Source organism: Octodon degus, unplaced genomic scaffold (assembly GCF_000260255.1).
Source record: "Octodon degus isolate 3935 unplaced genomic scaffold, OctDeg1.0 scaffold00007, whole genome shotgun sequence".
In the NCBI taxonomy this organism is placed as follows: Eukaryota; Metazoa; Chordata; class Mammalia; order Rodentia; family Octodontidae; genus Octodon; species Octodon degus.
This window is the reverse complement of record NW_004524583.1, coordinates 23,615,811-23,631,119: the sequence shown is the minus strand read 5'-3', so window position 1 is coordinate 23,631,119 and position 15,309 is coordinate 23,615,811. Positions and strand designations below refer to the sequence as shown.

General features: G+C 38.6%; 1 protein-coding gene across 1 annotated transcript in view; it reads left to right on the top strand.

Annotated features, from left to right (window-relative positions):
• LOC101592728 (leucine-rich repeat-containing protein 9) overlaps nt 1-15,309 on the top strand; it is a 120,796-nt gene that overhangs the window by 64,736 nt on the left and 40,751 nt on the right. The window contains 6 exon segments of the mRNA XM_023701646.1: nt 1,133-1,324; nt 3,267-3,392; nt 5,846-5,980; nt 8,209-8,386; nt 9,952-10,172; nt 14,648-14,777. Of these exon segments, the coding sequence (XP_023557414.1) occupies nt 1,133-1,324; nt 3,267-3,392; nt 5,846-5,980; nt 8,209-8,386; nt 9,952-10,172; nt 14,648-14,777 (982 nt within the window).

The following is a 15,309-nucleotide window of genomic DNA, read 5'->3' as shown; positions in this document are numbered from 1 at the left end:
TATGCAGTCGGGTGAACCTGTGTTGGATGCATAAGTATTTATGATTGTTACCTCTTCTTGGAGCTTTCCCTTAAGAAGTATGTAGTGAACTTCTTTATCTCTTTTTATAGCTTTGGCTTGAAGCTTGCAATTGTTTGCAAATAGGATAGCAACCCTGGTTTTTTTTTCTGGGTTCCTGTGCATGGAGAATTGTTTTCCATCCTTTGACTTTTAGCCTTTGAATTTCTTTTTGGATTAAGTGTGTTTCCTGAAGGCAGTATATTGCTGGATCTTGCTTCTTGATACATTCTGCCAGTCTGTCCCTTTTGATCGGTGAGTTGAGACCATTTACATTGGTAATTATAACTGATATGTATTGGTTTTTCTTTTGCATGTTTTTTTAATACTTTAAATTCTTTTTTTAATTTTTTTTATTTTTTTCCATAATTTTGTTGAGAAGCAAATAGCAATGAGACAGTTTCAATCAAATTGGTAGGACAGTTTCAATAATTAACACATTACATACTCTCTTCTTAGTGGTTATTTGCTGTACAAGATGCAGACATGATATCCTATTTACAAACACTATTGCAACAAATCCCTCTATGTTTTTTCCTTGTCTCTTTCCTTTCTTTCTGCTCTGCTTAATTGCTTGTCCTATCTAGCAGCTTATTTCTATTGGTGTTCCTTCGTTATTTCTGTTGTTGTCTTCGTTATTTCTTTCTAATATGTCTCAGGGAATTCTGTAAAGCCAGTTTGGTGGTCATAACTTTTTTCAGTTCTTTGTCATGGAATTATCTTATTTCCCCATCATAAAAAATGATTTTGAAGAACATACAATGATCTGGAAAATGTGAGAAAGAAAAAGAAAATGTTAAATAGATGCAAAATTCTACATAGGGAAAGGTTTTCTGTTGGAATTATAAGAAAGCATGTGCACTCTCATCGGGGGAGCAGTTTTGTCAGGGGTCTTTCTGTGCAGAGTCAGCTGGCCTTGAACTCATGTAGCCCGGGCTGGCCTCTTGCACTGATCCTCCTACCTCAGCCGCCCAAGTGCTGGGATTGCAGGCATGCACCACCGCGATCAGCTATGTGAAGTACTGAAAAAAAGAATGCTGTAAATGTAGCATCACTTCTGTTTTGTGTGTTGCAGTACAACCTTGAATATTTGGATGCAAGCCACAATCACGTGATCACCCTGGAGGGCTTCAGAGGGCTGATGAAACTGAAGCACTTAGACTTGAGCTGGAATCAGCTGAAAAAATCTGGAGATGAAATAAACGTGCTGTGCAAACACACCACAAGCCTTCTCACCCTTAATATTCAGCACAATCCATGGCAGAAGGTATGCAACAGGCATGGTTATGAAAAGGCACACACCCTGATTTCAAAGCCATTTCCTCACTACTTTGCTATTAATAACAGCCAGCACCAGGCCAACTGTATTTTTGTAGAGTTCCTTTAAGTCTTGCATAACCTGTGGTGGTCAAGTGAATCAAGGGCTGTAATTTCATGTCAGGCTTTTGTGTAACCTCTAATCCTGTAAAAATATTGCTGTTGGCCTTCATTCCTCCCCCTCTGTGCTGCTCTAAGGCTCTCCCCAAGATTTCTCCCTTATTTTTCAGTGAAGAGAAGCACATTGGCTATTAGGTCACGCTTGTCCACTCAGCTTCAGGACTTCATGTTGTTTTATACGCAATTATTTCAGTATAGAAGTTAGTTTTAGCCTCAGGTTCCTTTGAAAACATGTTTTAACTCCCATATGAACAACCTGTCCAATTGAAGTTTTTCATAAATTAAACTTAAGGTCATATTTGGCTCTTGCAATGATGTGATGAATTGCCAGATAAGTTTTAAAGGTTTCAGTCATATTGTTTTTGATAATTAAAATTTACATTCACTTTGAAAACTAAAACATTGCCCTAAGGTAGCTTATATCATTGCCTTTTGCAATGCTCCAGGGAACTTGTATGGCTGTGCACTGGAATCCTACTGTGATGAAGGACAAGAACCCAGACAAAGCGCAGTATTAAGGAGGAATCAGTTTGATTCTGATATGTCTTATGTTTTCTAATTTTTGTTTGCATTCTGCATTTTCTTTTCTATATTAAGTCCAAAAATCACCCACCATAGGTCTGCATTATGAACTTGTAATGGAAATATGTTTGAATATTTTTATTATCATAAAAATATATAATTTAAATTTTCAATAATTATGTTTAAGGATATCTCCAAGTATACTAGGTAAACCTAAAACTTGTAATTTCAAGACTCTTCCTTGCTCTTCTTCTTAAAGATATACATGAGGCTATGTTCTACATTTTAAAAAGAACTAAAGAATAATTCATTTCATTAAATTGAACATATTATCAAATTTATATTGTTGTATCTCTTCTTTTAAACTTATGGTTGAAATGTATTTTTCCTTTGCCAAAGCAGGCTTCCTAGATAATAGTATAGGTATCCCCATTGCCCAGTCAGGGAATCAAGGACCGAAGAGCCTATTGGTGGCACTTGGCCCTTTCTGGCTTCCTGCCCATGTGAACTGACACAGGTAGTTGCGGTGGTTCTCTAATTCAGTCAACAGTTCATAGAATTTCCCACCTTGCCAAGAGAACCATCCACTTAAACAGAGTAGTTCTTAGCGTTCCGTTCATTTCTTTTTAAATGTATTTGGTTGTTTCAGGGTCACACTATGCAGCTCGAACTCATGGTGATCCTCCTGCTTTGAGCCTCCCCAGCACTGGGATTATAGGCAGGCACCATTATGCCCAGGCTCTGTGGCTGGCTTAGCCCACCCTGGGGTAGGGCTGGTGCCTCATGTGATGCCAAGGATCGAACTGCATTCCCTGCGCTTGCCTAAGCAGGCACTTTAGTCCACTGAGCTATCTCACCAGCCCTCATTTCAATTACTATGTAAATAATTAAATTAAGCCTTAAATTTTAAATATATGAGGTATGACTGCAAAACAGCGAATGCTTAATTATTTTAGTTGTGAAAGTAAAAGACCCACTGCTACTAGCCTACCTCAGCATCTCTCCCTCACTTCCAGCACACATAAGCCATCACGCTTGTCACTTTCTGCAGCAGTTCTGGAAGTTGCCTTTCATGAATGTCTTTCATTATACCATCTTGGCTTTATTGGCCCGGAATCAATAATCACTGTGTTTTCAATCATGCTTTATGCATAAGGAAATACCTAATTTTCAATTATATGGAAAGGAATGAAAAAGCACTCATAGTGTATTTAATCTTTTGTGAAAATTGTTTTGCTGTTTTTCCCAAGCCAGCCACATTGAGACTGAGCGTCATTGGCAGATTAAAGACCCTCACACATTTAGATGGGCTCTTTATTTCTGAAGAAGAAACAGCAGCAGCTCTGAAATTTATCAGTGGAACAAAGATCACTCAGGTTGGCTTCTATTTAATATTTCTTGTGTGCTTTTTGGAACATACAAATGTTTCCCATACTCATTTTCTATCTTTAAGATTTCATATTCCTCAGATTAAAGCACCTGCAAGCAGGTGCAGGAGCTGGGGGTTTGATTCCCGGGCCTGCCGTGCTGGCCTCGCCTCCCGGAGGGGGGCATGCTGAGACAGCGATTGAGACTGGGCGTGATGGTGCACGCCTGTAATCCCAGCACTTGGGAGGCTGTAAACAGGATAATTACTACAAGTCTGACCTAGTAGTGAGACCCTGAACACCCTGTAGACCCTTCCCTAAAATACAGAAAAAAAAAAAGATTTCATATTTCCCTTAGTATGTTAAACAGTCGTGCAACTTGATCATCTTCTGTTCAGATGTACCCCGTTTAATTATCTTGGTAACAACCCTGAACACTGCCCCATGGCTACTTCTGGGACAGGGGTGGTGAATGTTTTAGAGCTTTCAGTGAAAATAAACAGCTGGCTGTTGCACGCATGCCAGAGGTTTACCACCACTATTCTAGGATCCTGGTTTTTTCCTAGTCACCAGAGTCTTTACAGAATATATATGGAAGTAAACAACTTTCTGAGGATCAGATAAGCTTAGGGCCTCAAGAAACCATCTAATGAATCATATTCTCAGTACTGACATCTTATATGTCTGGCTAAAAAGAACAAACTCTGTTAACATTGTGGGGAGGGGCCAGGGAGATGGCTCAGTAGAATAAGTGCTTCCCTGGCAAGTGCAAGGGCCTGAATTCAATTCCTGGTTCTGAAAAAAACAAAAAAAACAAACAAACAAACAAAAAAAAAACCATTGTGGGGAGGTTCCCCTTTATTATCCAGATTAACAGGGCTATACTTTAGCCAAAATAGCTTCAGCATTTTCAACATCTTTACCCCAGCTATCTAGCTCTTTATTGTTGTAGGGTATTCAAATATTCTTTAAACAGTGGACACTAGATTTATTTTTGGTCTATTCAAAATGAAGGGAAGAATCTCTTTTGTTGATAAAAATATATATACTTAACATTCCTAAAGAGTACCTAGGAATGTGGGAACTTACCCTACAATTAAAAAAATTTAAGACAATGCAATTTGACAAATAGATCAATGGAACAGAGTGAAAACCTAATGAAGATCCATACATCTGTGGAAACTTGAAAATTAGCAGAGTCACCTTTGCAGGTGAGGGAGGCTGTATAATAAAAGGGACCAGCACAAATACATTAAACATGTCACTGCAAAGGCAAAAGCAAAAACGTCTTAGAAGAAAATATCAGTGAGTGTGATTAAGATCTTCAATTAAGGAAGAACTTATTAGGCCTAAAGCAAAGATCATAAAGCATGAAAGATTGGATTTTCTTCAAAGGACACTACAAAGAAAGTAAAAAAGACAATACTGAGAAAACAAATTTACAGCACAAGTGTCAAAAGATATTCTTTACACATCCAGAATACATAAGGAAATAGAAAACCAAGTGAACAGAAAAAATGGAACAGACATTTCACTGGAGAGAGAATTAGAACAGCCAATTAACTTAGAAACAAATGTGGGTCACCACATCAGCATTCAGGAAAATGAACACTGCAATCATCATGACCTACCAATTACTGAAGCCTGACAATATCAAGTTTCAGCAAGGATCTGAAGTAACATTTATAGTTGGCACGATCACTTTGGGAAACAGTGGGGCATTGTAAACCACACACACGTGTGTGCACATATGCACAGGTGCGTGCACTCACACACCACATAGAGCTGAGCACGTTAACTTAGGGCTATAGACCCTGAAGAAACCCTCACATGTATGTGCATGATGACACTGTCTGTAGTAACAAACCGAATCAGCCATGGTGTTAAGAAACGGGAGTTGTTGGGGGAATTGCTCAGCGCTAGCGTGAGTAGATCCCAGCTATATGCAAGTGGAAGTGTTGATTAACCTGGTGACTACAAGGGTGAAGAAAAAGCAGAATAAAAGACATTGTTCGGTTTATGTAATGTTTACATGTACTCGAGACTAAATCTATTACTTATTGAGTTAAACATAGACTATGAAGAAAGCAAGTAAATAATAGAAAAAATTGAAATAAGGATTACTTCGAAGGCAAAGGAGGGCAAAGTGCTCAGGATGGGGGATTCTCTTAGGGAGTTAGAAGGACTGTGGCTGCCAAGGTGGTTTTATGAGTGACTGCCATGTGTAGATGTTTGTATTGTAGTAATTCTTTATGAAATTTTATCAGTTTTATCTTGGAATAGTTGAATATTTTAAGCAATCAAAAGATAATTTAAATATATACAGATACTGAAAATAAGGCAAAGGGAATGTGCTATTTTAAAATTAATTATACATCTTCCAAAGGAAATTATACTTTTAAACTATGTGTAGATGAACCTCTGCTATTTCTGCTATTCACCTTTTTTTTCTGTCTTACTAGTCATGTATCTTAAGGCACTGTGGTACTAAAGAGGAGAGACCACGGACACTAAGCATATGGCCTTCTGCCAAAATCCTGACACAGATTTCAAAGTTAGGACCACGTCTACACCTGTGTGGAAGCTGGTACTTGAAGGTAAACGCTCGTTATTAAACCTGATAGAAAAGCTTGCTTTCAATTAATTTTTTAAGTTAGCCTTGAACTGTGTGTCATAAAAGAGGACACACACAGGTAAGGAGCAGAAAATGGGAAGAGATGAATTAAAATGAAATAGGCAAGAAACATTTAAGGTCCATCTTTTCAGCAAATTTCAAACAGAGTATTTTTAACTTTAGTCGCTGCATTGTACATTAAATCGCCTGAACTGCTTTATCTTGCGTTACTGAAACGTGGGCCTCTTGATCAAGCCCTCTCCATTCTCCTTGCTCCCGCCTCTGATGACCAGCATGCTGCTCTTCACTTCTATCCTAATTGAGACCTGCATTAATTAGATTCTACATATGATTGAGATCATGCAGCATTTAATTGAAAAGGTGTGCATATCAAATTAAGTCGTGCATTGGGCCCCTCCCTGGCCTAGGACTGCTGCTCAGGGGTACCGCAGCAGAATGAAACATATTTTACTCACAAGGGGCACCAGGATGGTCAAATCCCCAGGACAGGCTAGGACATGAGGCTCAATGGCCTTGGTCTTTATTAGATGCACAGAGTGATTGAGGGGTATGATGCTGGGCTGAGAAAAGAAGTGGGGTGAGCTGCAGGCCATTCAAGGTTCAAGGCTTGAGGAATGATGCAGCTCTGAAGAGCACCCAGGAGCAGATAGATGATGGTTAACTGGTAGCCAGATAGTCTGCTAACTAGTCCACTGAGCTAGAAGGAATTTACATGTGTCAGTCCTCAGAACTTCACGGAGTATTCACTGGTCTCAGCTCTGGTCATTGACTTAAAGAGTAACTTGTCCTTAAATACCACTAGTCATGTAGGTCTAGGACAGACTCTCAAGGATTTTTGTTTTTGTTTTAATTTTTTGCGGAACCGGGGATTGAACTCAGGCCCTTGCACTTGCCAGGGAAGAGCTTATTCCACTGAGCCATCTCCCCGGCCCACCTCAACTTATTTTTGTGTATGTTTATTAGTATTAATCATTGCCTGCTCTATACCACATTAAGCTGGTCCTCAGCAGTTGCGCACATTAAGTGTATACAATTTTAGGTTTATTCCTTCTCTAAAGTTTAGAAAATAAGAGGCTGTGGAGATAGCTCAGCGGTCTAAGTGTCTGGCTAAGCAAGCGCAGGGACTGGGATTCCATCCCGAGTACCACACTTTGTGCCAGCCCCGCCCTGGGTGTGCTGAGCTGGCCACTGAGCCAGACATAATCCCAGAGCTGGGGAGGCTGAAACAGGAGGATCACTAAAAGTCTAAGCTGTATAGTGAAACCCCATATCAAATTCACTTTTAAAGAATAAAAAGAAAAGAAAAAGGACAATGTAATTATTAGGAAACAAATCAATAAATTTACCACATTTCATAAAACAAACTATTAAAAGTGCAATAGATGTAACAGAGTAGGCACAGAATTGGAGATTTGAATAAAGGCATGCTGCAAAGGACAGATTTTGATACATGTCACAGGAGGCCAGCAGACTTTAAAGGATAGAGCCAGAGAGGAAGACAAAATGGGTGGCAAGGGACCAGGACTCTGAGAGCAGGGGAAGGAGTCAGAATCCAGCCAAAGAGAATGACAGAGGTCAGAGAGGCCTGCCAACTTCTTGCAGTCTGAGCTCAGCTGAACTCTCCACAGCTGTGTCTAGAGCCTGCATGGCAGACAGCAGCTGGGCTCTGAAAATAGGAATTCACAGAAACTGGGCTAAGAGAGGCTTTTTAAAATGAAAAATATTCCTGGCATTTTTATCATGGGATGCGTACTGATACTGACCTGCAGTGTGGGCCCAGTGACAACGTGACTCAGCTGCATGGAGATCCCGAAATTACGAGGACCTTTAAGAGAGTTGTGGTAGGACTAAGATGGCTGAGCTGCCACCTGACACCCTCCTTGGCCTTAGGCCACCCTGGGAAGGGGCGTGTGCTTGAGAGGAGCAGCAGCTGGCTGGCCCATCCCTGCGGTGGGAACACACAGCACATCCGGGTCTGAAATACCGCAGAACCCCTTTTGGGACTCTATAATCTTGTCAAGTGTTACTTGGGTAAAACAAGAACTGTGCAATATTTTTGGTCACTGCAGGATCCTTTTGATATATATCACATTTGAATTATTATTTCATTGGCCTTTTAAAATCTTACTGATTGAATTTATTTACAAGATTCAGAAGTAACATAATGTGAATTATTGTATTATTCTATAGATAACTGCCTTAAATTTAGATGGACAGCATCTCTTTGAAATAAAAAATCTAGAAAAATTGGAAAATTTGAAGTGGGCATCCTTCAGCAATAATAATCTGACGAAAATGGAGGGCTTGGAATGCTGTGTCAACTTGGAAGAGCTCACACTCAATGGAAACTGCATCTCAAAGATCGAAGGTAAACCACTAGACCACGCTCAAGCCTCAAAGCCTGAATGTCCAAGTAGCCCGTGTGAAAAATTAGACACACTGAGGAGAGCATTACAGAAGTTCCAAGCAAGTTTTCAGCAGAATGTTCTAAATGTCAACAGGTGGGATGGTCACAAACTAGTTTATGTCGCAAGCTGACTTCCCCACCCCCATCCCCTATCCCAGTGGTTCCCACCTGTCCCCAAAGCCTGATGGGTACAGTTCCATAAATGGATTAGTAAGGTATTTTTTTGAAAAAATGAAAACGCCTAATTCGTCTTTCAAAATATGAAGTTAAGGTAATATTTGAAATTGTTAAGGCCTTTAAAAAAATAAAAACTATATTCTCTAAAGATTGAAAATCAAAAGTACACTTTATAGCTTTTATATGGGTCCACAAATCTAATTAAATAGTTTCAGGTAATGTCTCAGTAATAATAATGTATATTTTGACTGTTTAAAGTTCAATATTAACACGTGTGTTGCCTCCCTCCACCAAGATTTAGAGTACATGGTTCCACCAAAAAAGAAAAAAAAAAAAAGATTTAGAGTACATTTTCTGGAATATATATAATATATATTATATAATATGTATATTTTTTCCCAGCATTATCTTCTTCTTACACTTAACACTGTGAACCTGGAAAGAAGTAGAAATAAATGTTCTATGACTTGCTAAGAACTTTCTCTTACTGTTTCACTCCAAAAATCACTCCATTTATTTCCATAACCTCTTGGAAGTCCATTGTGTACTTCTCTCATAGATGCAGAAGAAACTGAGGCCCAAAAGTTACCTAACGTATCTGTCATGCCAAACGTAGTTGAAATCAGCTCTGACTACAGCATGCTTATCCTTCAGCCGAGCTAAGAGTGCTCACAGTATATAATACCTGTAGAAGTAGATCCTGGAGAAAGGTGTCATTTTCAGAACTTCAATCTTAGAGTGCGTCTATGCAAAAATGGCGCAAGTAGGCTAAAGAGCTCTCTTTAAAACAGATGATTCCATAATGAATCACTGTCCTGAGTTTTGTACTCTATCTGTTTTAAAATGTGGACTAATGATCGCTTGGAGCTTTGTGTTATTATGAAAGTGAAAATCATAATTTGTAATTAAGTACACTATTATGAAAGTTATTTGAGAGAAAAAGTGTTTCTTTGTAGTGCTTTTTCTTAACAATTAGATCGGCAATTAAATCTACTTAGAAATCCAAGGTTAAAACACGGTATATGGCACGAGACCTTGCACGCAACATTATACCCTTCTGAAACAGAAGGGAAAGCAATGATGGTTAATCCTACAGAATCCCAAAAGCTGTTGGAACTTAGAAAGTGTTACAGTGAAATGACCAGTCAGCTGTTTGTAAAATCCCACTTTCAGAGGCACTTAATTTTTTCCTTGAATTTGTAGGGCTTTTTTGTTTTTTGTTTTGTTTTTGTATTTTAGTAAGGGTCTATAAGGGTCTACAGGGTCTCACTTCATAGATTGGACTCCTAGTGATCTGCCTGCTTTCAGCCTCCCAAGAGCTTTCCTTGAATTTGTTTATTTTTTTCCAGGCATTTCCAAGCTGACTAAGTTAACCCGCCTCAGCATGAATAACAACCTTCTGACTGGCTTGGAAAAGCATACCTTTGATAACATGCTTCATCTTCACTTCCTTTCTCTTGAGAACAACAGAATTACCTCACTGAGTGGTTTACAGAAGACCTCTACCCTAATCGAACTCTACATAAGCAATAACTACATTTCTGTCAATCAGGAGATCTACAATTTAAAGGTGACCAGCTGGGGTATGAATTCTTTGCGGGTTTTTTGGACATTTTGAAAATAATCTATTCACTATGCAGAATTGGGAAAATGTGGAAATATATATATATATATATATATATATATATAGCCGGGGAGATGGCTCAGTAGAATAAGAGCTTCCCTGGCAAGAGCAAGGGCCTGAGTTCAATCCTTGGTTCCGCATTAAAAAAAAAGAAAAATAAAAAAAGAAAGATAACATAAGAACAAGGTTAACAGATGTGTATTCAGCACACACACACACACACACACACTGTAGTCCTCACTTATCATGGAGCTTACATTCCAGACACCCCTACAATAAATGAAAATCAGTGAAGTAACGACGGTATATTCATTTTAGTATTTATACTTGTTTTAAGGCTTTATAAACTTTTCCCACATTCTTATAAACTTTTCCCACACTTATAAAAACACTTCCAATGTTCTTGACCATTTTCTAAACTGGTAAACCTACATAATTTTAACAACATACATATACTGTACAGTACAGTATGTATTCATCCGCTAAAGAAATACATACTGTACACAGTGTGTTTTATTTTGATTTAATATTATTTTAATAAGTCAGAACTAACATTTTAAATATATTGTAAAACTTTTTGGGGGGCCAGAAAGATAGCTCATGGACTAAGCACCTAGGCAAGCACAGGCACCAGGGTTCGATCCCTGGTCCCGCGTGCCACGCTGGCCCCGCCCCTGGGTGCTCTGAGCCAGCAATCGAGTCCAGGCATCGTGGCGCACGCCTGTAATCCCAGCACTGGGAAGGCTAAAAACAGGAGGCTCAGTATGAGTCTGACCTGCATAGTGAAACCCTGTACCAAATACATTGAAAAAAATTATTTTTAGGCAAAAATCATTAAAACCACAAATAATACACATAAATACATATACAGTATTGCACACTACCACAAAATCCCATCATATAGTGAAAAATCTGCAACAAATAATTTAGATTAATATTTTTTTGAAAACCTGTGAAACAGTGTGTTCACAAAAGTGGAATCACAGAATAGCAAGGGACTACTGTGTGTGTGTGTAACCACAATTATCACAATTAGATAAGTTTCTAAGGTAACTTTTGTCATAACCAAAATAGCAACAAACCCATCCTCCTAACTTCGGTACTGCCAAGATTCCCCCGTCTGGTAGGGGAATGGGGCTGTCTAACATTCTCTTGTGTCAGCACAACCCTTGATCCTCTTGCTCTGTTCCGAACAGAGGCTCTGTTTCTGCTCACTTTTATTCAGATTTATTCTCCTTAATTCTCCTGATGGAACCATGAAGTAAGGGTACCGTGTAACGGCCTTCACTAAAGTTCTCTACAGACTAGGAGTTTATTTAAAATACACAGTACTGTGCAGTTTCCTAAGTTCACTGACCACTTCCTCCCTTCATGAGCCTGGCACTAACCTCTCTTCTTGTTAATACATATTTCCAACACACTCTTACTCTACCAAAAGCCATGTCCATTTTCTGTCTTTCCTCATATTCAAGTGTCTGCCATTCTTTTCTTCCAGTATAACTTCTAAAGCTACAGCAGCAACCCAGTGACTAGCACCAGTCGCAACCCATTTCTACGACGACACAGACTTTACTCACTCTTGCTTTAGCGTCTGCTGCTCTCACCTACCCAGGGTCCTGCCTTTACAGCAGAAATGTGTCGAAGGGTCTGGATTAATAAGGAGCACATTTTCCCTCAATGATTTTTACTACCCTCCTTAGAAGACAAAAGCACTCTAATTTTATCTTTTTTCAAATGGCAGAGTCTTTTTTATTATTTTTTAGAGAGAGAACAAATTAGAATTATAACAAAAAAATTACAAGCGATGCAGAATTTCACTTAACAAAGCAATGTGTACTTCACGGTACTTGTTCTAATGTAATACATAGTGTTGTCTTCTAACCAGTTATTCGTATTACCAGATATATACCTGTAAAATTGGAAGAAGAAAAAAATGTATAAGAAATTAAGAAGAGAAAAGTACAATTGAAAAAAAGGCACAAAACAAATTATCTGCTCCTTTTCATAGACCAGCAGAAATACACAGTTGTCCAAAGCATCCTGCTTACATACCTAGATAAATCTCTTTCCCCTACTCCCTCTCCTGTCCTTCTCCACAACTCAGTAACTCATTCTTTTTGAATAAGTTCATTCCCTTTTCCCAGTATCTACTGTACTCTTCAGATTCTATTTTTCTCTTTCAGGTTCTTACACCAAGGAGACAATATGATATTTGCATATGCAGGTCTGATTTATTTCACTTAAGAGTATGTTCCTTAGTTGCATCCATTAACAAAAGACTCAAATCTATCATGTTTTATAGCTGAATAGTACTCCATTGTATAAAAATACCACATCTTCTGTATCTATTCCTCAGTTGATGGGCATCTGGGTTGTTTCCAGGATTTATCTATAACAAATTTCACTGCTATAAACATGGGCACACATATATCACTATGGTATCAGGTTTTCAGTTCTTCTGGAAAAATACCCAGGAGGAGAATATGGGCCCTCTGATCCTAGCTCTTTAAAGAATCTCCACACTGATTTCCCTAGTGGCAGGGTTTCATTCCCATTATATCTGTGTACCCACATACATGATATCCAGTGTCATTGGAAAATTCAGTGAATATGAAATAATTTTAAAAAGCAATTATTACAGTAAAGGACATTTCCATTAATTGCCCTCTCAGAATATTCCTGCTTGGTTCAAACACTTTTCCCATTGTTCTTGTGACTTTCTGAAGCAGTTCTCGGAGTCCTCTTTTCAGAGTGTCTTCCTTGTGCTGCCATGGTGCCTTGTGAGCCCGAATTGATTTAAAATATTTGCCTTTCATGGTCATTTTGACTTTGGGTAAGAGCAAAAGATCTCACAATAGCAGGTCCTGTGAGTAAGGTGGATAAGAACATGCTGTCGTGTTGTTATGAGTCTACCTTTTCGTTGAATGGCACTCAGCAACATCATTCACTGAATTTTTTATTCCACTTTGTAAAACCATGTAAGAGTATTGCCTGAACTACTTCAAAAAGTGGCAAGATTGATGTTATAAGTGTACTTGAAGCAAGAGGAAGTATTTTGAGTATTAATGTAATGTCTTTTAGTGTAGTGAATTTTTTTATGTATTTGGTACAGGGTCTCATTACGCATGAGCTCAGACTCATAGCGATCCTCTTGTTTTCAGCCTCCCCAGTGCTGGGATTACAGGCATGTGCCACCATCCCTGGTCTCAGTGGCCAGCTCAGCATCCCCAGGAATGGAGCAGCAGGGTATGTGGTGCCGGGGATCGAATCCCAGTCCCTGCGCTTGCTTAGGCAGGTGCTTAGTCTGCTGAGCTATCTCGCTGGCCCTTAAATTAAACATTTGTAAATATTTGACATTTTGATTGCCCTTACATTATCCTCAACATATGAGTTGCTCCTTCTAAGGCTTTACCTCTGGTAAATAATACAGTACCAACCCTAAAAAAGATTCTGATCATGTAATATAGACCACTGAAATATTCATACTTCACAACATTACACTGCAGCAGTGTGAAAGGATAACACTTGTACTTCAAAGCACTCTTAAAAACACACCAATTCTGCATCACTGGCCATCATCAAAATGCAAATAAAAGCAACACTTAGATATTGTCTCACTGCAGAAAGAATGGCTATCATCAAAAAATCAATAATAAATGCTGGCTAGACTGCAGGGGGGGAAACCCTCTATATTGGTGGTGGAAATGTAAACTAATATGACTACTATGGAAATCAGTATGGAGCTGCCTTAAAAAATATTTCAACTAAAAATTCCATTTGACCCAGCTATTGCACCTCTAGATATCTTCCCCAGAGTTGAAGCCACCGTGCTACAGGGCTACATTCACACCCATTTTTATAGCTGCATAATTCATCATCACTAAGTCTTTCAAGTGGCCAATATGTCCACCAACAGATGAATGGATAAAGAACATGTGCTACTTATACACAATATAAAATGTAATATACTTTCTTTTGCTGTAAAGAAAGAATAATTTAAACCACTTGTAGCAAAATGGATGTACCTGGAGACCATAATGTTAAGTGAGACAAAGCAGACTCATTAGTTTAAATATCTTATGGTTTCTCTTATAGGAGAAACCTAAAATATAAACAAATGTAAAAACAATATGTAGATAATGGCAAAGAGGAATGGGCCAAAGGGAAGAGGGCTGGGGAGAGAGGGGAAGGAAAGGGTATGCAAAAGAGTTATCATGTGTTATGTGCATGAACCAACTCCCCACAATGAATGCAACCATGATGTTCAGCCAACACATACTAAAAAAACTAAAACCGAACACATTCTAGAAAATTCTAGAAAATTCAAATAATTTAAGGATGGTCAGCCTCTTAAAAGAACAAAACTTGCTAGAGTGTGAGACAGTGTATGAGATACAAATGCTTATCTTTTTATTACCTAGGGTTTGTGCAACTTGGTCATTCTAGACCTGCACGGGAACATTATTGTATGGAATCAAGAAAACTACCGGTTCTTTGTAATATATCATCTTCCAGAACTAAAAGCTTTGGATGGAATCTCGATTGTAAGTTGTTTTCAGGACTGATAGTACTTGGTCTAAGGCGTGTAGTTCACATATTCACTGGCCATGATAATTTTGCACGTTGGTTTATCAGTAACATGATACCACAACTTACTTTGCTCTTTAAAATCTCTATCTCCAAAGCTCCTTTGCTATCTAGTTTTCAAGCTTTTTCATCTGTCCAATTCTTAATTATCTAAATTTAGATGGGAAGAGAGGGAAGAGATGCTTACATTTGTACCCATAGAATTGAAAGCCTAAAAATAAAGAGCACAGTTGTGCGGGGTAGGATAGAAAAGCTGAGCTGTAGAGCCTCACCATTCTCTGGGGCCTAACAACAGCCTTGTATGTGCTGAAAAATTACAAATGTTAAAAATTAAGGAAACTATGTTTGGGCCAATAAATATAATATGGCAATATTATTAGCAAATGGTGAACAAAAACAGAATCTAGGGCTGGGTGTGGAAGCAGCGCTTGGAGGCTTGGATTCTATAAGCAAGTCCATCCATGGCTTCTGATTTCCATGTCACATAGTAACTACA